We start from the raw sequence: 25,500 nt of genomic DNA, 5'->3' as shown, positions 1-25,500 counted from the left end.
AATTGACACTAAATGGAACCATTGTTTGTAGTCTCAGCAAGCAGTAACTGAATGGGCAAGTAACTCCAGTGGCTGGTTGAGTTCCACATATAGGCTATGCCAGCTACTACCATTAGCTAATGGAGTTAAAAGATTCAATCCCAAATAACAAATCATGGTGGAGGTTTTTTTATATATATATTACATACACACACACACATACATATACACATACACAAGTTGACAGAAGTTTACTTTGTGTGACTGTGGCTAACTGAAATATTTCAAGGTTATTTATTTTTTTAATTTTAAGATAGTGGCCTGCACATCAGGCCACCATTATATGGTGCACATATAATGGGACCTTGGGATTGTGTGGGGACTTTTGCGAGGTGTTTCAATGAGGAATCTAGCTCATTCACAGAGTCCTCCTGAGCTCCAATTTGCAATATTTACACCACCCTTCCCTGATACTATTCTTGTATGTTTGTGTGCCAGCCAGCCTGTGATCAGTGTTTTGCAAGTGTGTGTAATGAGGGTTTGTTGGTGAAATGATACTCACTAAGGGGGAGGGGGAGAAGGAATGTGTGCGAGTGTCAGAAACTCAGAAGCACACAGGGAATGGAGGAGCAGCCAGCAGCCAACAGCTTTGTGCTGCTTTCTCCTGCTGCTCCAGGCCTGGAAGTCAGAAACCAACCCCTATCCAGCTGCTGCTACTGGTGGTGCCCCAGGGTCTAGTAACTCACCCCGTGGAGGTGAGTAAGCAGCCCTCCCACTCCCAGTGCTTTAGGGTGTCTAAGGAGCTGTAAAGGGGTTTTTGTGTAGTGCTTAGGAGTTGTGCGTGCCTGTCCCAGAGAGGCAGGCTGAGCTCTGGGGGTGAGTGACAGCACCAGCAGGTGCAAGGGAGGTTGGCAGAGGGGGGAGTTCCACTTTCCAGGCATGGCCCCTAAACACTGATCTCTTATAACTCAATGAAAGAGCTCTTTTACTGGGATGGGGAGTGAAAACTGCCCAAGCTGCAGGGAAGGGATGATTGCAGGGATGATGACTGAAAGGGGGGATTGGAAGTGATAAAGAAGTGTGCTGAAGGGAGTAGCAGGGAGAATGGGGGTGGGGGTTAGCAGGTAGTATGTGTTTTGCAGAAGATGGAAGGAGGAGCAGTAACTGAATGGGCTGCAGGGGAGATGGAAGATGACTGAATGGGCTGAAGCAGGTGGTAGATGGGATATGGAGAGATAACTGAGTGGAACTCAGTGAGGCTTTGGAGGCGATATCTGTTGGGGTTGCAGTGTGCTGATAAGAGCTGGATGTTGAATAGTTCTTGGGAGGATAGATATGTGGGACCCCTGGGGAGAAATGTTAGGGGGCACGAGGGGATAAAGTAGTATCTGTGTGGGGCCCATAGGGAGGAGAATAGTTCTGTGGGGTCCATTGGAGGGACTGTGGGAGGGTAGCTGTGCTGGAGCCCTGGCGAGATGCTGCCTTATGCTCTTTCCCCTGTGAGCGCCACACAACAACGGGGCAAGGTAGCTGTGTGGGGCCCATGAAGGGGAAGGGAGTGAGGTAGCTCTGTGGGGCGCATGGGGAATGGAGGGCAGGTTGTTCTGTGGGAGAGACAATTGACCGCCCGATTCTCTTTTTCCCCGGCTGCCCCAGACAATCCCTAATATCAATCTCCGCCCCCCATTTTACCTCAGTGCTGCCCCCTACCCGTGCGCTAGGCAGGGAGAAGACCCCCCTCCGCAACACACTCAGTTTTCCGGGCCCGCCCGTCCCGATGTGACTCCTCCGGCTCTGTGTGGGTATACAGTCAGGAGCGCGTCGGGGCTCGGAGCTGCCGCGGCGTGTGGCGGGAGCTGCGTGCGGGAAACGTGCTGCAGGGACTTTGAGGCCGGCGTGACACCGGAGATGGAGCCCGAGAACGCGGTGAGTAGCGGGGGTGCGGGGGCCCGGCCACTCAGGAGATAAGCGGAGCTACAGGCGACGCCGCCCTCCCCCCAGCTGGGTCAGTCAGAGGGAGGTTCGGAGTGGGGTGGCTCCCGGGGGAACGTGCCTCGGGGCCTGCGACTGGTGCTGTGAGTGACTCCCCTTGTGGGTGTGATGTGCGGCAGTGAGCGTTGGCTGTGCGGGGGCGCGGGGCTCTGTGGCGAAGGGGCTCAGAGACTCGGGGTGAAAGGGTGTGTCCTCCCCTCCCCCATTAAATAGCCAGGGCCTGCCCAGCCTGTGTAAGGGGACGGAGAGCGAGGCAACTGCTCCCTAGCCCGAGCATGGCTTTCCCGCCAAAACCGGCAGGGAGGGCCAGCTGCGCCCACGGCTCCAGCGAGCCGTTCGCCCCTCCCCGGCACGAGCTCTTTCCAGCGCTCACCGCTTGAGCGAGCCGTTCGCCCCTCCCCCAGCACGTGCTTCTCTCTCTTCGCTTCCCTTTTAGCAGGAGGCTTTTATTCCTCCCCCCCCCCGGCAATACCTGACTGATAAGTCAGTTAGGGAGGAGCCCATCCCAGATGTTAGGGTGGCCCTTTGTGATATTGGGATCCTTTAATATCATACCTCAGCACCTAGGTCGGGGCAGGGAAGTCTGCAAGCTTATCTGCATAGCCATAAATGTTCCAATGCTACTTCCTCTGGGATACAAGTAGGCCTTCAGAATTTAAGAGTCTGACCAAACTCAGACTACTCTGGTAGATTCCAAATCATCGAGATGCAATAGACCAGGACTTGGAACCCATGTAGTAAATATTGGAAACTTCAAATCCAAGTCTACCAAGTCCTGAAATTAAGTGTTTTGAATATTTGAACATGGATGCAATCTTATATAGGGTTTGGTTCCTGGCTACCCGAAAGACTGTCTCTTTCCCTTAGTGCCATCATGACAGTTGATATCACGTGGGGTACTCTTGTTAACACCCTAGATTTAAGTGTATGGAAGGTATAGGCAGATTATTTTCAGTGCAGGCACTTGGTATTGCATTTGCTTTCCCAGCTGGTCCAACAGAGCCAAAATCTGTTGATCTTCAGCAAGCAGTACTCAGTCTATATTTTCATCTTTTGCCTGAAGCTATTAACTGTTTATGAGCTGACTTTGTGTTGGTATGAATCAATGTACGGATTAGTGTTTAATATCATTCATTAACCTAGGGACAAATGTGACAGGTATATTTTATACATTTAAAAATAAATTATGATTAGCAGATGATTCTAATCAACAGATTACTCCCCAAAAAGCATATTATAAAACTTACAAATTTAAATGCTAAGATATTTTATATTCCACAATATAAGACAAGTTTGGTTTCAGGTCTCAAACAAAGAACATAATGTCTTCAATTCAATCCATTGATCTTGAGGAATTTTTTATTCATATGAGGAATCATTTTCAATAGCTGATGAAGCTTGCTTAGTCTCATGGCATAGTTTGTGATATACCAGTTCTCAGCCATATAGAGATTTATAACCAGTGTGTTGGACTGTACCTACAGACAGATTTGAACCCACTACAGTTCACATAGCACTGATTTCATATGCTCATGTGGACTTACCCCAGTAAGTTAATAGACTGCCACATTCTGTGCCTCTTAACTACTAGGAGTATACTGCCCCAAATGGACAGTACTGTATTAGTTCAGCCTAGTAATGACAAGCATGGATTAGTGTTGCAAGGTTTGCCTCATCCAGGAAAGAATACAATCAAATAGCTGGTCACAAATGGAAACAAAAATTGTATGAACCTGTGACGGGTGTTCTACTCACTGCTGGACAGCATCATCTCCTGGCGATTAGCTCTGTGAGGCTGACATCCATCCCTGTGATGGCACTCCGTCTCTCTCTCTCGCTTCAGGTGTTGCTACTTCCTCTTCATGACTTAGCCCTCCAGCCAGGTCACTCACCAGGTACCCCTTTGGGGGAAGCGGGTTGTCTTTCAAAGTCTCTTTCCACAAGCAGTGTCAGGCAGTCCTCACATTTGCTGCCCTATGTCTCTCTATCCTTGACTCCGGCAGCTTTTATAGAAGTGCCCTTAAGAACACCCTCTACTCTGGGTTCCAGTCTAGGGCCCTGTAGTGAACAGTTAAGGGCTAGGGCTGCAGCTGCACCCGTTATTACTCCCCACTGAACATCTTCCTACCATCTTGTGTCTCCCCTACTCCAGGGTAGGGGACTGCAGGCTTCCTCCCTGATGCTTCCCTTCACTATAGCCAGCCGCCTAGCTTTATAGAAGTCCTCCCCAGTCCCTCACATTTGAACTTCCTTCTAATTAGCTTCCTCCAGCTTAAATCTCCCCCATTTGCAGTCTAATTGGGCCACCCTGGCCTAATTCAGCTCTTGCAGAGCCATTGTGGGGAGTACACGCCATCACAGAGCCACTGCTGCTTCCTGGGAATCCAAGCACAATGTGGTCCAGAAGTATGTAAAGATTGTAAACCAATGTGGCAGGAGAGGACCTTTACCAATACATAGACCAGTTACATACCTCCTCAGTTCCTCAAATTGCTTTCCCTCGCTGTCAATTCACTCTTTCTCCATGTTGGATCTTTCAACTTACTCTCTTCAGGGTCTCAGCGAGACATTTGGAAACTCCATTTCAACAGAACCAGAGCTAGAACTGGGTGTCACTGGTGTACTGATAGCACTGCTGCCCCAAATGCCTTACAGTCTCCTTGAGATGTCTAATTTATATAATAAGATTCTCTATATGTCATTCTGAAGGCTAAAATGTTTGTAGAGTCAGCATGAAGTTATGGAAGCAGCTATAAGCATGGTTGAGAGCTCTTTTTGTTCAAAATATCAGCAGCTTGAATCATCACTGGGTTGTGTGGTCTGTTACAATCTAGTTCTTAAGTTCTCAGGCATTTTGACTTTATGAATTATATCTGTGCAGTGTAGAGTAAGGTATATATCTGTTCTATACCATGCTAAGACCATTGTGATATCAGAGATAACTCAATCAACCAACCACCCTTATTGTATAGCTAATTTACATACAGCAGTTTCATTGGTCATATGGGGGAGACTGTACAAATAAGGGGTAGTCAATTATTTTTTGTCAAGGTCCAAATTTCTTGGTCGAGGTATAGTCAAGGTCCAGAGAATATAATAAGAAAAATAAAATAATAATTAACAATAATTAAATAAAAGGATTTCAGGGTCTGTTCAAAAGGGTCTGGCTGTCCGGATTTGGTTTGCAGTCTGCCTACTGACTACCCCGGTACAGGTGGTAAATTACTTGGCCCAACTGCCATACCTATTTGCTCAACTGTCAAACAAATCATCACAACTCTCCCAGAACAACCCCCCGATGCAAATTGGCACAACCACACAGACAGCAACACAATCAGCAATCACAATAATGCCAAACACACATGGCTCCTCACTGTAGCATACTCCCCTAATTCACCACACACACAAATCCATATAAGTCTCCTAGCACCACACAAAACACACACAAGATCAGCACAGCCAACAGTACAACCATACACAATAACCCCAAACACACACAGCCACTCACTGCAGCATACCCCCCCAATTCACCACTTTCAAAAATCAACACATATCTCCCAGATGAACACAGCCCACATTCAAATCAGCACAAATCTCCCAGCACAAAACAATCCATGCACAGATGAACACAGCTTTCCCAGCACAACACGCATTTGCCCACCTTTACTCATACTTACCATAAATATCAGCAGCAAAGACACAAGTCCATCGCTGCTATGTATTAGGCAGTTGTGGAAGTCTCTGTGGTTTGGATGACTAGTTATCCAGTACTACTTTTTGCAGCCTCTTAAAGGAAAGGTTGGATCAGTTAAAGAACAATTTTTACCCTTTGCCTGACTACAAAGGCATGGCACCTGCACCTTGAGGTTATCTATATCAAAGGTAATCCTGGTCCACCAGAACTTTATGCATTGTCAGAAGAGCATCAATTAAAGGTAGAAACAGATGTCTTTCTACCATACTCAGGTAAAAAAACAGATTGATAGTGTCACAGGAAGTCAGAGGAATCCAGATGAATCCAAAGCTGTATTGACATGAACTCCTCCATAGCCATCCAGAACCAAGAAAGTTTGAAGGAAGTATAGTGGTAATTGGTGAGTTCAGTAAAGTAATGGCTTCTTAACCAAGAACTTAATGACTATTTGTTTCAGTGGTCAGCATTTGCCGTTCCAGGAAAAAACAGTAACAATTTCAGTCAGTAGTAGACCCAGGACCTCCCTGCTGGCCTTCAACAGCCGTGAGGAGCATGGGATATTCTCACAGCTTCACGAGGACTCAGTATGTGAAATCAGATGAAATTCTGCCAGTGAAGATGGCATTTATCTGCTCCTCATTTTACATTGCTCCTGTAAACAGGACAAACTGTTGTTTGTTTAAGGATAACAGCACCCCAATCAGTCTATTTTACTTAAAGGACTTCGATTCTTTGAGTCCTTCCTTCCCCATTTCTTCTGATTGCTATTCCCACTTATTCTGTCTTGTCTTCATTAGACTGTAAGCTGCTTGGGGAAGGGGGTGTTTTTTACTCTGGTTGTACCGCACTTAGCACAATGGGTGTTCAGTCCTTATTGGTGCATTTAGGTACCACCATTATACAAATAATAAACAATAAACTCTGAAAGAACTTCATATATTGTCAGAGCAACTCTTGAATGTCGGCCATTGCAGATACAATGCCTATAATCAGATAATATAGACTCTTGTATCTTCATGATAGACTTCGTACTGCTTATGTTCCACTTCACAGTGAATAATGCAGGTCAAAGCTTCGCGGTAAAGAACTGATGTCCAAATGGTTAAAATAATTATAATTTATATTTTTGAAACAAGAATTAATCCGTCAGCTTTATAAAGAAAAATGTGGGGCAGTCAAAGAGTTGATTTATTGTCTTCAATGTCTGTGATAATTGTGGGAATCCATTACAACCCACTAATTTTTTCCCTTGGCCCGACCCAGATCAGTCATAAAACTGTCTGTCCATTATTTGGCTCTTCCCTTTTCTCCAAAATATATGTTTTTCAACGGACTCAGGAAGGACCGTGTTGTGGCTCTGTTGCTCAGAGCACAACATGCTATGCTAACGCTTCCTGTGCATCTAGGAAGCATGCTCTGTGAAAACCTAATATCGATAAACGTTGCAAATAAGATATTTCTCCTAGGAAATAAATTGATGTTTGGTTGAAGGTGATACAGGGTTAATAGTGAATCTTAGTTTGCATCCACGTGAACTACTCTGTCCTGTGTCTTGATTTTGGATGTCACGTTATAGACTAACTGAACCCGTAAAAGGAAACTAGAAAGATGAACTGCCTACATTTGCTAGCGTTTGTTGATTTTATTTCTAGTATGGTGAATAGGTGTTTTTGACAAATGTGGTAAATATCATTAAGACTATGATACTGTCTTTTAACTTGACATACAGAGATGAGTGATTTAAATAAAGAACAACCCCCCATAATCCTATCAACATTTGAATTAATAGCTTTCAGATACTCCCTCACACTGAAGTTAATTAACTCACATACAGTTGAATGGCAGTTATTTTTAGGCATGGTATTGACTGAGAATAATCAAGGCTGTAGAATAGTTTTAGCGTCATTCATTAGGACACCTAACGGACATAAAATTGACGCACTGCATGTTCAGTTTCTGAGAAGCTAAAGATAAAATTGATATTATTTTACTTCTTGTCATTTGCTGCCACTGTCTCACTTGAAGATTATCTTTGATAGGACACACAGGAAGGTAAAAGGGTTTGGGACATATCCAGAAATGCTTAAAAGCAGAGATCATAAAGTATTAAATTGCACAAAAGAACAAGATACTATGTAGTGAATAAATGAGAGATAAACAATTAAAAATGAAGCAGACAGTCTAAATAAAGAGTAATCTAAATGATGACAGTGTCTAGGAGAAGTTTGATTTCTGCCATGCAGATCTTCACCCCTCCCCTACCCTGCACGACCTGTCCCGGATCAGGAAGCTTCCAAGTATTGAGATTGCGGAGTTTGTACAGCCATTTGCTAATGTTTAAATATGCATACGTTTCTCCTACTAGCTTAAGAAAAGTCAGGTGAAAGAAAAGTGTAACAATTTTTTTATTACTTCTAGGTAAAAAGTCACAGTGCAGTAGAAGTAAAAGTGTGAGAACATCCTTTTCCTGAGACGCCCCCTCAGTTGCAAGAGTAGGGAAAGATTGGAGCCCCAGCTTTCTAAGGCCCTCTCAGTTGTGAAGAGACCTAGGTATTGAATGGGGCAGATACATTCCCAAGAGGATTTATACTGCCTGTATCAGGGACAGCTAGTGAATTTTTCCCTACTTTTTCTAGGTATTTTGGGCCAAATTTTTTAAAGGTATTTGGACACCTAACTCTCCTGGAAATCGGTCAGAGTTAGGCACCTAAATACCTTTACAAATCTGGGTCTTCTTCCCTTGAGGTCCCTTGGGCTTCTATATGGTCTCCAACCCCCCAGTCTTTTCACCCCCTCGGTCTGCAGAACGTGAACCAACTGTGCTTTCCTCAGTTTGAGTTGCTCATGCAGCAACTCTGCATCTGCCTTTAAAAACCTGAGTAGGCAGCTGCTGCCACCTCCTTTCCACTTCCTGTGTTTTTGTACACACAGCAAAATATGTTTAGTTCAATCTAAAATACCTTTATTTTAATTTAGATTAAAAAAACAGCCAGAAAGAACAAACTTCTTCAGTGAAAGGCTTACTGTCTGGGTGATACAAGCTGAACAAGAATAAAAGCAAATTTGAGAACAAGATGTCTGTTGTGTTTTGTTTCCATGGTGAAGGACAGAAATTTAAAGGTGCAACCCACAGAGAAAATAAAAGACCTTGGCAACAAGGAGCAATGAAGATCCTAACCCTTCTATGGGCTGCACCCTATCTTATCCCACTAGGAAGCATCTCCCTCTTCCATCTCAGGGTTACAGCAGCCAGGCTGCACAGTGAAAAGCGGACTGTGAAATTTCAGTCCAAACTGCATCAGATTTCTTGCATTTAATGAAGACATAATTTAGGACATTCAAAATAGAGGGCCAGGTTAGAGAGAGAGAAATGAGTCTCCTCCTCTGAGGACTAAATGTCTCCTTCTGCTTTTGATATTCTGAAAGGACAAGTTCTGTTCCAAGGTCATTATTCAGGATCCAGTATTCTAGCTACAGTGGAGAATCTTCGGGAACTATGATCCTCTAGGGAAAGGAGAGATCCATATCTAATCCTTAGAGCCAAGGGAAAGACAAATTACGTTATGTCCTTCTTTATTACCCAAATAGGCCAACTTTAAAGTTGGAAGAGGAAAAACCAGTGGACTCAGTACAATAGATCCCATTCTCTTGAGCTCTCACCAGGCTCAATTATTTTGTTGGCATACCCTAATATCAAAAATACAAATGAACATGATGGGAATGCTTCTGATAGGACATCTCCTTGAGACTTTCTAAATCTGTTACCACCTCAATAGTAACCAGAAATTAATGATCAGCCAGCCAGATGTCAGAGACAAGCCTCTCAGCGCTTTCTTTCATGGGGAAGCCCTTTCTAGCAGTAAAGCTTCAGTGAATTCTACAGTCTTCCTAGATAGAAAGAACCTTGGCCTTCCTCAGGATATACCACTTAAGTGGCACTTTTGGTCTTCACTCTCCGGCTACAGATTTAAAGAAGCCAGATCATATTGTCTGAGAAGAGAGAAGAGGCTCCGATAACAGTTGCTTCTTTTGCTTCCAGGGCAGGGGAGCTGGAGACCTGGGTGCCGCCACCTCCTCATTTAAGGAGTTTTGGGGGATGCTGATCCACACAACCCTTAACTTAATAGGAAGAAGACTGCTTTGTTTCTTCCATTTATGGGTCATAAAATGTCACTCCACTGGTTTTTAGGCCCCATAGCTGTACAGCAGAAATTGATTTAAAATATCCCAACAGTTTTATTCAGTCTGTTAGCACCAATCCAGAATTAGGTTCAAATAAATAAATACATCCCTTAGGGGAAAGAGTGTTTGAATGAGGAGCACTTGCGGCACCTTAGAGACTAACAAATTTTTGAATGAGGTCTCTTAGGAATCTACTCAGATGAATTGTTCTACTTGTTGGATCAATTGAAGCTTATCTCCATAACCTGGTTTTATGTTTACATCTATGGTTCCAGTGCTTTGTAGCCATGGAACAGTTTTTATGTCAAACATTGCAGTTTGATTTGGATGATGCATCTCAAACTTTTACCAGAGTAAAGAGAATGAGAAAAGAGTGTCTTTTCATTTAGCCATACCTGAATGACTGGCTAGACTGGGTCAAGCTGAAATGTTGGCCAGGGTAGCCATCTCCATAGTTGTTTGTTTCTGGAGCAACATAGCTGATTCTTCAACAGAAAGAAATGTGTGCTAATTCTTATGCAGAACCTCTATATGTGAGAACCCAGTTCAGCACTAAACTAGACATACTCAGGATAGACAGTGCAAAGTACACTTACAGATCTCTCTCTGTTGTCTTCAGATATCTCTCCCTCTCAGTGGAAGTTGAACTCTTAAGGACCTCCAAAAATTGTTAATGCTGCCATGTCTGTCATACTTTAAGCTGTTGGCTGAAAGCTGAAAATTAGTTAAAGAGATGCCTGTGGGCTCCCACAATGGAATCATCACTTTAAATGCTAGTTTGTAGGGATGCACATCATATCAATGGAATGGCTCAAGGCCATTGATTAGTGACAGAAAAGTAATCAATCAACTGCCTCAAGAACTGTCACACTTGTCTGTTCTACAGTTTCAGCACAGGCTTAAAATTTCCTCTTTGAAATACACAGTTGGAGTGTGACCACTAGCATATATACGAGCTGACCAGGACAAGGCTGTGGCAAAAATAAATCAGCTGTTAATGATAAGGGCAGGAAAAACTTTACCCATCCTGTCATTCACATAATCAGAATATGCAACATGAATGAGTAATGAAGGTGATCCCAAACATGACTAAAAGAGTAGACACCACGTTCTTTTGAGTGAATTTGTGAAAATTGGTTATGACACTGCTCTGGGACTCAGGAAGCCTGGTTTCAATATCGAGCTGTGCCACAGACTTCCTGGATGATCTTGAGCAAGTCACTTATGGCATGATCCAAAGCCTCTTGGAATCAATGGAAAGACTCCCATTGAGATTAGTGGGATTTGGATCATGTCCAGTCTCTATGCCTAGTTCCCCATCTGTAAAATTGGGATGATGGGAACTTTGCAAGTGTATTATGAGGATAAATCACGGTTGGGCAAACTTTTTGGCCCGAGGGCCACCTCCAGGTGCGAAACTGTATGGAGGGCCAGGTAGGGAAGGCTGTGCCCCTCAAACAGCATGGCCCCCGCCCCCTATTTGCCCCCTCCCACTTACTGCCCCCTGACTGTCCCCCTCCATCCAACCCCCCCCCCCCCCCGCTCGCTGTCCCCTGACTGCCCTGACCTATCCACACCCCTGCCCCCTGACAGGCCCCCTGGGACTCCCATGCCCTATCCAACCCCCCCTGTTCCCTGACTCCTGACCGCCCCAGAACCTCCGCCCCATCCAACCGCTCCCTGCTCCCTGTCCCCTGACTGCCACCCGGGACCCCCTACCCAACCTCTGCCACCACCTCCCCCTTACCATGCCACTCAGAGCGGCAGGAGCTCGCAGCCCCGCTGCCTGTGCAGCCACATGGCTGCGTGGGAGGGGGATCTGCGGGGGAGGGGCTGGGGGTGAGTCTCCTGGGCCAGGAGCTCAGGGGCCGGGCAGGATGGTCCCACGGGCCAGATGTGGGCCGTAGTTTGGCCACCTCTGGGATAAATACTGACTGTAGGGAGCTTATATACTATGATGATAGGAGCCCTATACATATCTTTGAGAACTCATGAAGGACAGGTGATGTCCCAGACTATTGGAGAAGGGTAAGTATAGTACCTGTCTTTAACAAGAGGAACAAAGAGGATCTGGGGAATTATAGACCAGGCAGCCTAACTTTGATGCCTGGAAAGATATTGGAACAAATTAATTTAAACAGTCAGTTTGTAAGCACCTAGAGATAATAGGGTTATAAGGAATAGCCGGCAGGGATTTGTCAAGAACAAATCATGGCAAACCAGCCTAATTTCCTTCTTTGACTGGGTTACTGGCATAGTGGATTTGGGGGAAGCAGTAGACATGGTATATCTTGATTTTATTTAAGGTTGACAGTACCACATGACCTTGTCATAATCAAAACTAGCAAAATGTGATCAAAATGAAATTACCAGAAGATGGGCACACAGTTTGCTGAAAGATTGTACTCAAAGAATAGTTGTCAATGATTTGCTATCTATTGGGTTCTCATATAGGTCATTTGTGAGTCTGGTACTATTCAATATTTTAATTTATGACTTGAATAATGGAATGGAGAATATGCTTATAAAATTGGCAGATAACACAAAGCTGGGAGGGGTTGCACGCACTTTAGAGGAGAAGATTAGAATTCAAAATGACCTTGGACAAATTAGAGAATTGGTGTGGAATCAGTTCAATGAAGACAAGTGGAAAGTACTGTGCTTAGGAAGAAAAAAATCAAAATTACAACTCCAAAATGCAAAGTAACTGGTTAGGTGGAAGTAATGCTGAAAAGGATCTGTGGTTTACAGTGCATTACAAATTGAATATATGCCAACAATGTGGTGCAGTTGCAAAAAAGGCTAATATAATTCTGGGGTGTATTAACAGGATTGTTGTATGTAAGACACAGGAGGTAATTGTCCCATTCTACTTGGCACTGGTAAGACCTCCGCTGGAGTACTGTGTCCAATTCTGGGCACCACAGTTTAGGAAAGATGTGGATAAATTGGAGAGAGACCAAAGGAGAGCAACAAAAATTATAAAAGGTTTAGAAAGCCTGACATATGAGGAAAGTTTAAAAAAGTGGGCATGTTTAGTCTTGAGAAAACAGGACTGAGGGGAGACATGATAACAGTCTTCAAATATGTTAAGGATTGGTTTAAAGAGGGCCGTGATCAATTGTTTTTCATGTCCACTGAAGGTAGGACAGGTAGTAATGGGCTTACTCTGCAGCAAGGGAGATTCAGGTTAGATATTGGGAAAAAATAAGAGTAGTTAAGTTCTGGAATAGGCTTCCAAGGGAGGTTGTGGAAGCCCCCTCACTGGAGGTTTTTAAAAACAGGTTGAACACACACTTGTCAGGGATGGTCTAGGTTTACTTGGTCCTGTCTCAGTGCAGACGGCTGGACTTTGGGACCAGGTCCCTTCCAGCCCTACCTTTCTGTGGTTATGTAAATAGCTTGATAGATAGAAAGGAGAAATTGACTAATTCTGTATTCAGGGTAAACTGAAACTAAGGCAAAGTGTTTTCAAATACACAAAAACAAAAATAGATAATTTTTCTCTTATCTTTTACTTCTAGAACTCATAGGTGTTATATCGATAGTAGGTTAAAACATGGTTTTTTTTTTAAATTAAGTCAAAAGAATAAAAAATAATGCTACATATGTGCATCATTGCAAAGTTAATTGCCAAAACACCCTTAACTTGGGGAGTTTTATGACTTCTGAGTGCTAAAATTCTGTTCATTTTTACTATTGTATTTTCATGTGAAAAGTTTTTTCTTGCATTGAACGCTACTTGAATTTTTCCAAAAAACTCATTGAGAATTCAGAGAAGGAACAGCCTCCTGTGAGGAAGGGGGAAAATGGAGATATTGGAGGTTCTGCAGGGCTCTGTATTGGGGTCACTATTCAGTATATCTTCTAACGTCCAGAAAGAAAATAAGTTAAACATTATCTTACATTTATTTCCTGATGAAGCAATATACACAAGATGAAATGCTCAAATTCAGAGGGAGCAAGGCATTTGGGGAAATTAAAACTTAATTGTATGAGTTCCTATATGAAAAGATGCAAGATCATAGCTTGGCAGAATATGTCTAGAAAACAAATATGGAGAAAAAATGAACCTTTTTGTGGGATAACAAATTGAAAGCAAGTGCACAAAATATGATACCCATTTTTAATGGGTCAAATAGTTGTACAATGTTGTTAGAAGAGAAATAACTTATAAAATTAAAGCAGTATCACGACTCCTTACTGTGTGAGTGAGACTGCATCAGGAATACTGGGTGAAATCCTGGTCTCAATCCTGGTCTCATTGAAGTCAGTAGAAATTTTGTCATTGACTTCGATGTAGTCAGGATTTCAATCACTGTTCTTCAGATTCCTCCTACACATGAAAATTGATATGAAAAAAATCAAAAAAGAGTTTAAATATTGGCAGTCATGAGGATAATTTTGAGACTTTAAGTTTACGCAGAAAGCCAAAATAATGCATAACAGGTGATTTGAAAACATACATATATAATACTTTAGGATTACATGAAAAAAATTATTTATACAGGATACTGTTAAATTGGATTAAGGCAAGGATACACTTAGTTTGGATGTTAAACCTTTTTTAAAATAGAGACAGTCAAACAGTGGCAGCTGCAGGGAGCTGGTTATGGTCTCTTGATCCTTGGCTGCCCAAACCAGAGGAAATTAGAACAGTAGGGCAGCTGCTCTAACTTCCACCATGCTAATGGCCCCAGCAAGCTCCACCTTACCCTTTCCCTTATGGCTGGGTAAGGTGTAGCTGGCATTGGTGGCAACTGTGTTGCCTTTGTCAGCTTTACACCAGCAGAGACGGGGGGGCTTTACACCAGCAGAGACAGGGGTGCACGGGGGGGGGGCTTATCTGCTAGAATTTATAGCCAATTTAAGGCCATTTTGCACGGTGTAAGAAAAGCGAAGTGGCCTTACTGGACCAGCCTGGAGAACCTGATCTTTACAAGTGCTGGGCACCTGTTCCTCCCATTGACTTCATTTGGAGTTGTGGGTGCTTAGCATTTCTGAAAATCAGGCACAAGATATGTTCAAGACACATAATTTTAGAAATGCATAGAAAGCATAGTATAGTGCAGAGTCCAGTCTGTGAGACATGTGGTTGGACAGAAGGTCCATTCCAGTTCTGTTATCCATGATTGGAGTGCAGTGGGAATCCTGTCCTGTGGTGGATAATGACTGCCTTTTGTCAGTTTAAAGTAAGGCGCTCCTCATTATTATTATATGTTATATTACAGTAGCAACCAGAAGGTCTAGTCGAGATTGGGCCCCCATAGTGCAGGGTGCTGTACAAACAAAATAAAAAATAGACCCAAAGATCTTAATCTGAGGCCCAATTCAGTAGGGTACTGAAGCACATGACATGCTTATTTGGTACATTTAAGTACTTTACTGAATAAGCCTGGATAAGGACCCTGGAAGAAAACTGGATAAGTGCCATTGGTTAGAAATAAATAAATCATGGTAAATGTTTGACTGTTCAGCATGTTGTGTGTTCTCAAAGAATCTCCACGTTTTTCTGTGTGGATGTGTTTCGCTTTAGTGGTTTATACTGTACAAAATGTCAAAAATAAATTTTACAAAAATATTTTTCTCTCAAACAGCAAACCACAAATCAGACACAAACAGAATCTTTGTCTCCATCCCCCAACACTGTATCACCCGTGCCTTTAAATAACCCAACAAGTGCCCCAAGATTTGGAACAGTTATTCCTAATCGCATCTTTGTAGGAGGAATCGATTTTAAGGTATTTTTTTCTAATCTTGGTAGATAAGTAATAGCATAAATGTTTTGATATTTTTTTCTTTATTAGTCTTACTTTATATATTCATTAGTTTTATGCATGTTAGGTATAAGCATATATGAAATACATTTTATTGTGTTGTTTGATTACAGCAGGGGTTCCCAAACTTGGTTCGCAGCTTGTTCAGGGTAAGCCCCTGGCGGGCCACAGGACACTTTGTTTACCTGAGTGTCTTCAGGTACGGCCACTCGCAGCTCCCAGTGGCCGCAGTTCACCTTTCCTAGCCAATGGGAGCTGCAGAAAGCGGTGACCCGGCCTGCACCACTTCCTGCAGCTCCCATTGGCCGGGAACAGCGAACTGTGGCCACTGGGAGCTGTGAGCCGCCATACCTGCGGACGCTCAGGTAAACAAAGTGTCTTGCGGCCCACCAGGGGCTTACCCTAAACAAGCTGTGAACCAAGTTTGGGAACCCCTGGATTACAGTGATGGTTGTGAGATGATGCTGGTCTTTGCAATAATATCCTTGTAAACTAAGCTTTAAAATTCTGTTTTATCTGATTTTGCCACAGAAAGATGGCTATTTTTATTTGCATATTGAACTGCTACAAGCATTCTTTATAAAAATATCTGAAAAGTTATTTGTAATACAGATGTTTTGTAGATTGTCATTTTAGCTCTGTCTAGAGGTATTTTTTAAAATTCTGCTCTAAAAATGTATAATCTAGTATACTACATTAATCATCTTTGAATCACAAAATCAACTTATTCCTTTTTTCTACACAAAACAGTACTGTAGGTAAGAAACATCTCCATATTATTAGTAAGTATCTGTACCTTCAGCTCAACTCCATTTCACAATAAAAGGAAGTTAAGCATATTTTCTTTACTTTGTTGTGGGGTGATGTCTCCTGTGCGCCCCTGTCATCGCCTGAGATGCCTCTGCAGTGCCCTGCCATCAACTTCCTCCTCCTTCAGGGCTGTGCTACCAAACTGACACAAGATCAATCTCACAGGCCCTTCTGACCAGGCTTTTGTTCATTTTCCAAAACAGCAAATCAAAGTGACAATATGGCAGTTACCCTGCTAGCCTTAGTCTCTGCCCTGAGGAGTATATCCTCCAAAGCTACCATTAAGCCTCCTCTCTTTGGTAGTCTCTACAACTCTCTCTCTCTACCTCCTCCTCTTCCATTTCTTGCTACTCTTTATAGGGAGACAGCTAATCTCGCTCACGTGTGCCTCTTCAGTAATCAGGGTTGGCTGGGCACAGACCTGTGGCCCATAAAGGGGCAAGCCATCCTGTTACACAGGGTAATATCTAGGAAAAGTAAGCATGTTTGTTTTAGGATTTGCCACAGAGTATTGCTAGTACATATCCTAACTCATGGAACACATGCAGCTTTGATGCTACATGCTCTGGACCCTCCAAAAGGCAATAAATATGGGGCCATATGCACATTCCTTTGCTGATCTGAACTTTTGGTGATTTCCCTGCTGCTTTCAGTTTTTTTTTTACCACTTTAGAACCCTGGACTTCTGCTTCTTTTGGTCTGTTCAGCTGTTCCTTCTTTCCCACCATCAGTATCCTCTCTGCCTTAATGCAGTTAGTCTGAGGACCCATTGAGTATTGACTCAAATAAGAGAAAGAAAAGAATGGATATGGAGGATATTCATCTTGTCCATCATTATGGCTGACAATTTACCCAGTATATCTTGCATAATAATTACAAGAACTTCTGGGATCTTTTTGCTCATGTGGCTGAGGCATTGGAAATTCATGTTTTTACTCTTGAGAGGAAAATGTACAGGCTCTTCAGTATATTTGGAGCTTCACTAGGAGGGCAGATAGTTCTTTGTATAAAAAAAAATATTCTGGTAAAGACTTCTGTCTCCCTCCCTTCCAGTTTTGTCTTTCCTGTGGCTAGCTATGCCAGGGACCATCAGTATTTCAAATAATTTTTATACTTATCCTGTCTGATGAAGTGTATCTAATTGTTTGTGCAGTAGCTGAGAGGTCTAACGGTGGGAAAGCTTTAGGTCATCTCTCCCTCAGAGAGTGAGAGTAAGGAATATGAATTTCATTGGGAAGGGGAAATAACCCTTTCAGCTAAGCATACTACCAAATGGGCTTAGTGAGATGTGGATTCAAAACCTAGGATAGATTCCTGCCAATCTTAGATAATTTCTGGGAGGAAATCTGTCCAAAGGCCAGAGCGTGTCATACTCCTTGAAAGCCACTTGCTAGAGTTGGTTGAAAACATTCAAAATTGATGGAAAAACAGAGACAGGTTTTTCAGTGAAATTTTCACAAAAAATGTTTCCTCTTTCCAACCAGTTCTACTGCTTTCATTTCCTCTGATACAGCAACTTGGTCAGTCACCACAGCAGTTATCCCTGATGCACAATTTGTGACTGAAAAATTCCAGTCTCTTTCATTTGTAAGCTCCACTCTGTTCAACAGAATCACAGATAAGGCCTTAGAAAACTTAGAGGCCAAGTCTATTAGATGGTCTTTAACATCATATTTTCAAAGTAAATCAGTCCTCTTTCTCTAGTGCCAGAGCCAAGCATCTCAGATTTAGCCTATCGCTCAACATTAGCACTTTTAAAGAACACAGCAGTAGCCTTTGCATTCTGATATGTACAGGAGCCAACAAAAAAGCTAGAAGTTCTTACATGCACATTCTAGTAAACGTCTAGACATCATATTGGATTGGACACTTAATAACTATGCAGTAAATCTAGTATCATTGTTTTATTCCTGTTTCCCTTCATGTCTGTGCTTCTCTGCAGAAGCTTAGCTGCAAGAGACCACAGGACAATTTCATTCCAGAGAATAGTTATATTCATGAGAGCACAGGACACAATATATTTCCTAAGGTTTCTGGCGATCATGGTCTCATGTATATATGTCCTCCACATTCTCCAGAAATAGGCTGAAATTCCTTTTGCACTGGTAATAGGCCTCAACAGACTCTGACCATGCCTCAAGATATTTTGGCATAAATAAAGTTTCTCATAGGCAAGGAAAGCATCTGGTGGACAAACTGAGCTGCATGCTCGGTGTACAATTCAAATTGTTTCTGAAGAACTCTGTGGACACAGAAGTGGGGAATCCTTAAATATGGACCTGTTTGCCACAAGAGACATCACCAGGTTGTCCACATTTCATTTTCATGGGCAGGGAAGCTTCCTTCTTGATTGAAACCAAGGTTCCCTCATTGCCTTTATTTCCAAGAGATATATAGTAGGACAGAATTTATATAATCTTCATAGTATGGCAAGTTTAGTTCTTTAACCTTCTGACTATGCCCATCTACCAGTTCTTCCAAATTTCCTTTCTCATAGTCTAGTTGACATTCTACATCTATATCTGAAGTTATTGTACCTGGTAACTTGGAGCTTAATACCCTCTAAAGCAGTTGAAGTCTATATTCAAAAGAGGTACTGCAGATTTTACTGGAGAGAGTTGTGACTCTTCAACAGAGAAAACTTGTGTCCCTAAGTGGAAACAGTTTTCAACAGGAACACCTATTAAGAACAGTGCTCCTTTATCTTTGACAGTTTATTTTATTTTGGACTATTTGCTTAAAAATATAGACTGCATGGACTCTGAGCTCAACTACAATTCATCTTATAACCTTATCTATGTATCATCTTCTGGTCCAGAGACTTTTGGTCTTTGTTCATCTACTCTTAAGAAATTTTCTAGAGATCCTGGTGCATGTTGTCACCCAGTTGGCTGGGGAGACCTGTTGTGTGGGCAGCAGCAGAAGCCCTCTTAGGCAGAGGCCTTACGAGGGGCCAGGTGGCAGGACCAAGTTTACTTTCTTTGATGTTGAATTGTGTTTATGTTTGAACAATAAACACAACCTTGGGAAAAGGGACTCAAATATTGACACTGGTGGAAACTTCATCGATGCACTGACCTGTGAATTGGCCCAATGGCTTGCATGAAGGTTGGGAAACTGAGGCATAGGCATGGTCTGACATCGTGTTTGGGGAGACCTTGCTACATGTCTTCCCCCTTATATGAGAATCATCATTTTCTTGGGACCAGAACATTGGGGAATCTTTCCGTGAAAACTGGTTTGGCTGGCTAGTACATCATCCAATCTATTGAGTAAAATTCATCCCTGATGACTGGCCCCTTTCCACGATAAGACAGTACAATGCTTGCACCATAAATTCTCACCAAATGTTATTTCAGAATTTCATTTAAACCAGTTTATAACTATGATCATATTTTCTTAAACTTAACAGTTTAATTGCACAAATTAAATATGCCTTGAATTTCCAGTTAGATGTGAGTAAACCATTACACTGATCTTTGTAGACAAATCCAAGGGGAAGGCAGCTTCTTCTCAGAGACTTTTTTCTATGGATTAGAAAAGTTTGTATACAGAATCATTACCCAAAAATAGGAGTACAGTACATCTTATTTAAAGCAGGTTCCACAGCATCTCTGAGAAATATTGTTTACAGATATTCATAAAGCTGCTATATGGAGCTGTATTCATACGTTTACAAAGCTTTATTCTTGGATTTTGGGACTGGGTGTGATATTCAAGTCAGGAATACAATTCTACAGTCTCTGTTTTGTTAGTACTTTTAAGCCCTCCTTTGGTGTGACTTTAATCTTCTGAAAGTGGGACTCAGTGGGGTTAGTTTTCAAAGGAGAGAGGAAGACTGCTTACCTGTAATGAGTCCTTGGAGTACATTTCCTACCTGCTCAGATCTACTCTTGCCTAATATTCTTCCCTGTATTTTTGAGGCTGCACACAGCTTTGCTGTCTCTGGTTTTTGGGGGGTTTGAATTTGTAGCACCAAGAAAATAGCACCTTTTTATAAAATACATCTTGAAGGTAAAATTCTTCCAAAAAAGTACTCACCAAATGTCTCAATGACACAACCATTATGATAACTTATATTAACTCTGTAATCAGTAAAAATTCTCCTGCTCCTTAGAGGCATATACAAGGCAGTGTAAGCCTTGGAGAAGTGGAAGAAGAATTTTTCCAGCATATACCATACATTTTTAAAAATGACTGGTGAATCAAAGAAACACATTAAAACTTCTGATGTACTTCCTTGAGGCTCTGAGAACTCTAGATCCATCCAGGAGTGGCTTGAGGCATCCAAAGATCAATGTTCACTAGCACACTTCCTTGAAGCATGAGGTTCAACACATGCCAAATCAACGGTCACACAGGATCAGACATTCAAATGCCTGGTGTATTTATTTCAGTGTCTGTACTTCTAGATACATAAATGTATGTCTGGAAGACCATACTTGATGCATGTTTTTATCAGTACAGAAAATGAACATATTATGCATATGTGGTACACAGTGTTTCAGTAATAGACTTTATGGTAAAAAGGGACCATTTTGATAATTTTGTTTTACCTGCATAATATGGGCTAATAACTTCACTTTATCTTAATGATTGTTTTTCAAACTTAGCAATTTCTTCGTGGAAGTCTACACACATATGCCTAGTTTTAAGTTTTAAAATGATCTCTAAATTATAATGCCTCATGTTGTAAATGACACTAAAATATAGAACTGAAAGACTTGTCTGAGACAAAATGGAATTCAGATATAATTAAGTTACAAGGGAAGATTATTGAAGTAAAATTATAATGTAAATTCAGTAGATACTTAGATTTATTTCTGAAGATTAAAACCATGTAAGATAAAAACTGAGATTACTACCTGCTCTCTCTTTCGCTCTCACCCTCCACTCCCACCCCCACACTCGCCGTCTCCCCAAAAGAGTCACAGAAACATTCACCTTGGAGGCTTTTCTCTATTTCTCGTTTTTTTAATAAATAGTTGCTCCCAGGATTTACAAGTAGTTTGTTGGTCAGTGTGTCCAAACCAAAGCAATCTTGTGGTTATTTCTTATTTAATAACTAAACAAACCTATTTGTATTCTTTTTGTTCTTTTGCTTTATTTTACTAGACTAACGAAAATGACCTAAGGAAGTTTTTTGCCCAGTATGGGTGCGTGAAAGAAGTGAAGATAGTAAATGACAGAGCTGGAGTATCAAAGGGGTTAGTACAGTTGCAATATATCCATTGTGGACTCTGAAAACATAATAGTAAGTGGAATAAGTAGAATAGAAGTTGATTGTGATTTTCGTGGCTTATAACGTTATTACTGGCATCGCATTATATGACACACTCAAGTTTCAGTTCATTTGTTTTCTTTCTTACAGTGTCCCAGAATGGTGGTGTTGATAAATATATGGTTAACATCACTATTTTCCTCCTCTTTAAGCACTTAGACTTCACTTTAACCTGGAGTTTCACTGGCAAGAATGTCCATTGTGTTACAATATGGGTGAGAACCTCATCATGTAAAAGGGTCAGAGTGGCATAAAGGAGCTCTAAAAACCTGAATCCAATCAGGAACAGATTCCCCCAGCTCAGGAACTAAGGCCGTATTCTGAAGAGCCGCTTGCAAGCTCTAGTGCAGGGGGCATACTGGGGGCAGGGTGGAAGGGACACGTTGCTGGCAGGACCACAACATGTAGCACTGCGAACATTTATGTTGCATATAGGTAACTGGGGACATGCTGCCATGACTTAGGCAAGCCATTAGCGTTGTCTGTTATGCCAGGGGCCACAGAGCAGCACAAAATCAGGAGCGTGTAAAGGTGGCATAAAATCACCATCGCTTTCCCCTGAGTTATGAGTTCTGTGCAGCACATCTAAGAGTTGCAGTAGGACCCTTGTAATAGGGGGTATGGAGTACCTGCATAAATATTAGATCCATTCTTATGTATGAGGCTGTCATAGTTTTCAGCACCTTAAGTTTGCAGAAGTGAGACAACTTGCAGCTTCATTCATCCTCATCCCTTGTCACTGCAATCTCTGAAACTCACTCTGAACACAGAAGGAAGAAGCTTCTGCCCCACACCAGCAGAGGAGCTTTTCTCCTCACCTTCAAGGTTGTTACCAACTCTGCCCCTCGCTACTTAACTGCATTTGTCTCTCATCATGGTATCCCCAATGTCTGCATCTGCCACTGTTGCCACTTCCATTTATCAACCTCTCTGACAGTGGTTTTCGTGTTTTCTTCCAGTGCACCCCTTGGTAACTCACAGAATTCCTTCCCTGAACTGATCCATAAGGCATCTACCCTATCCTCCAAATCTCTGCTTCAGATCTACTTCAGCCTTGACACATAAAAGAAGCTAGCTGACTAATACTAATAGGTGAAGGAGTAGCTGAACAGTATATATTTTGCTTACCTGCTTTAATCCATTCCTCTCCCTCAAAGTTTTTGTGTTGTTTTTTTTCTTAGACTGGAAGCTCTTTATGGCAGGGACTGTATCTTCCTTGGTGTGTAATCATCACCTAGCACATTGATGCTACCAGAATGCCAATAATAAATAACAAACATGAAATGTGGATGAGGAAACTTTGCTGTAGAAACCTTAAATTTTGAATTAACTTACTTATCTATTTTAAACTGGTAGGTTGATTTAGCAGCAATAAAACTGCTCTAACAAACAAGATTTTTCAGCAGGAGTAAATTTTTCTCAACATAAGCAGAAAGCCTATTACAAAAACATTCCCCAAGATAGGGTTGACTCAATATCTTGGTGTAGCACCCTTTCTTCCCACAGGTATTTTTGCTTCAGTCTCTTCAATAAGATCTTCTTATTGCCCTTCCCCAGAGCAGCTGTGTAAGAAAAAGAGAAAGGAAACTGAAGTTAAGCTCTTGTGTATTAGCCAAAATGCTTTGTGATTTTTGTTTTTTAATATTTTAGTTCATTATGAGTTTGCAGCTCCCCTTACTATTACTTTGAAACTTTAGCCAGAACTTTCATATATGCTATCATTTTTAAATAGAGTCCCAACTTCCTTTTAGAAGTGTCATTTTATTTTATTTTTTGCTTCCTTAAAAAGTAAAAGTCGGTAGGTTTACAGTCATTCCAGATGAGTCTGGTAGCACTTTCTGTTAATAAGGTTGCTCGGCACTTCCCATCATAAACACCCCATCTTTAATTGCTTATAACTTTGCCAAATTTTAACCATTTTGGCTGAAATCTTGCATGACAGGTATCTGTCTCAAGCTGAATTTACCTGGAAAATTTCTGAGTATGAAGCTTGGAAAAAATACATTACTTTGCCCATTTTAAAAAACTCTGATGACCTTTTCTTTGAAAAGCTCCAGTGCCCCCATGCTTTGGAGATTTGGAAACTTGAGATTTGGCAAGAGGAGTGTCCTTTGTGTCAGGTATGTTCCTTTTGCCATTCCCTTGAAAATTGCCCCAAATTTGGCTCAGTTACAAGCCTTTGAAAAATCGTAGTTTACACATGCTCAGTATTCAGAGTAGCAGCCGTGTTAGTCTTTATCCGCAAAAAGAAAAGGAGTACTTGTGGCACCTTGGAGACGAACAAATTTATTTGAGCATAAGCTTTCATGAGCTACAGGTCACTTCATCGAAAGCTTATGCTCAAATAAATTTGTTCGTCTCTAAGGTGCCACAAGTACTCCTTTTCTACATGCTCAGTAGAGACTTTGATTTTAGCAACTACATTCTTGCAGATTCCAGTCACTCTGGGCATGCTGAAGCCCAGGGATGAGCAGGACTTTCCATGCAGTTTGGCTCTGGGCTGCTATGGGGATGCTGGGTCCAGGCACCTAAACTTGGAACAGGGAAACTGTCTCTCTTGTGTTCTTAATGAACCCTCCCCGCATTGGGCCCTGCAGCATGGAGGAGGAAGTTGCTTGATTCAAATGCCGAAGGGACAAGAGCTAGAGCAGGGAGCTAGAGGGAAGAGGAAGAGAAAAAGTGGGAGTTGGGATGGGGCAAAGACTGGGGCTAGCTGGGCAAGGAAACTGGGACTGGGAGCTGGTGAGAGGAATGGTGAGCTTGGAACCTGTTGGCTAGGGGGGAGTGGGACAGTGAGATTGGATGGGGTGAGAGGGGGGACTGGGAGTAGCTGGACAAGGAGACTTGGATTAGGAACTAATGTGGAAAAGAAACTGGGGAGGGCAGACATCTGACAAGGAGCTGTGGCACAGGAGTAGAACTGGGACTATTTAAGCAAAAAGACTGAGATCAGGAAACAGGGAGGGGTGGGAGATGAGACTGGATGAGGAAGACTATGACTAACAGCTAGTGGTGCGAGAAGGGAGAAGCAGATAGGCTGAGGAGTCTGAAGTGGTAAAAAGAGGACAGGTTGGGCAAGGGGACTGGGACTGGGTGTGGGGAGGGGGAAAGACTGAGAGTGGGGGGAGATTTGCACTAAGTAAATAGTCTGAGACTGAGTTTAGAAATCTGAGCCTTGGAGACTGTGACTGGGTACCCAGGGAGAATTGGACTGGAACAAGAAGCCAGGGTGGGAAAGCAAAAGGTCTGCAGAAGGAATCCAAGATCCCTGTGTCTCAGCATTATTCTGCTGTTACCAAATACATTTGAAACCGACAGGTTACGTGTGTGTCTCATTCTTCTTTAACTCCGGTCCACACAGAGGATGACAACTTACCATCACAGCTATCAGTTACATAGTTATCTCAAGTGACAGAGGTCTGTGTGATGGATTCACAGACTCTGTAGATTCCAACCTTGCTGATGAACCGTGTGGATATCAGTATGATGACGTTTGTTTTTTTCAGTTTGCTTCTTTAAAATTTAAAATAAAAAACAAAAAATAGTGTTTAAAAGAACATTAAGATTGCAAAGGCAAGCACTCAAAAGTAAGTGATCTCTTGTGTATATGCATTATAATACATTCTCTAAAATTACATAATCACACACTGTTTTTCCACAGGACCCCTGTCTCATTCTTGGCAGAGGATGGACCTGCTGTGGGAATGAATCTAGGGTGACCAGATGTCCCGATAAAATCGGGACTGTCCCGATTTTTGGTTCTTTGTCCCATGTCCCGACCGATG

General features: G+C 42.2%; 1 protein-coding gene across 1 annotated transcript in view; it reads left to right on the top strand.

Annotated features, from left to right (window-relative positions):
• The first annotated feature begins 1,887 nt into the window (after positions 1 to 1,887).
• The window catches only part of BOLL (boule RNA binding protein), a 77,633-nt gene continuing 54,020 nt past the window's right edge, over positions 1,888 to 25,500 (top strand). Inside the window, exons 1-3 of the mRNA XM_074967304.1 lie at positions 1,888 to 1,905; positions 15,445 to 15,588; positions 21,550 to 21,641. Coding sequence (XP_074823405.1) covers positions 1,888 to 1,905; positions 15,445 to 15,588; positions 21,550 to 21,641 — 254 coding nt within the window. The remainder of the gene's footprint in view (positions 1,906 to 15,444; positions 15,589 to 21,549; positions 21,642 to 25,500) is intronic.

The sequence above is a fragment of the Natator depressus genome, chromosome 11, assembly GCF_965152275.1.
Source record: "Natator depressus isolate rNatDep1 chromosome 11, rNatDep2.hap1, whole genome shotgun sequence".
Classification (NCBI taxonomy): Eukaryota; Metazoa; Chordata; order Testudines; family Cheloniidae; genus Natator; species Natator depressus.
The sequence above is the reverse complement of the archived record's forward strand: the minus strand, read 5'-3'. Positions and strand labels throughout refer to the sequence as shown.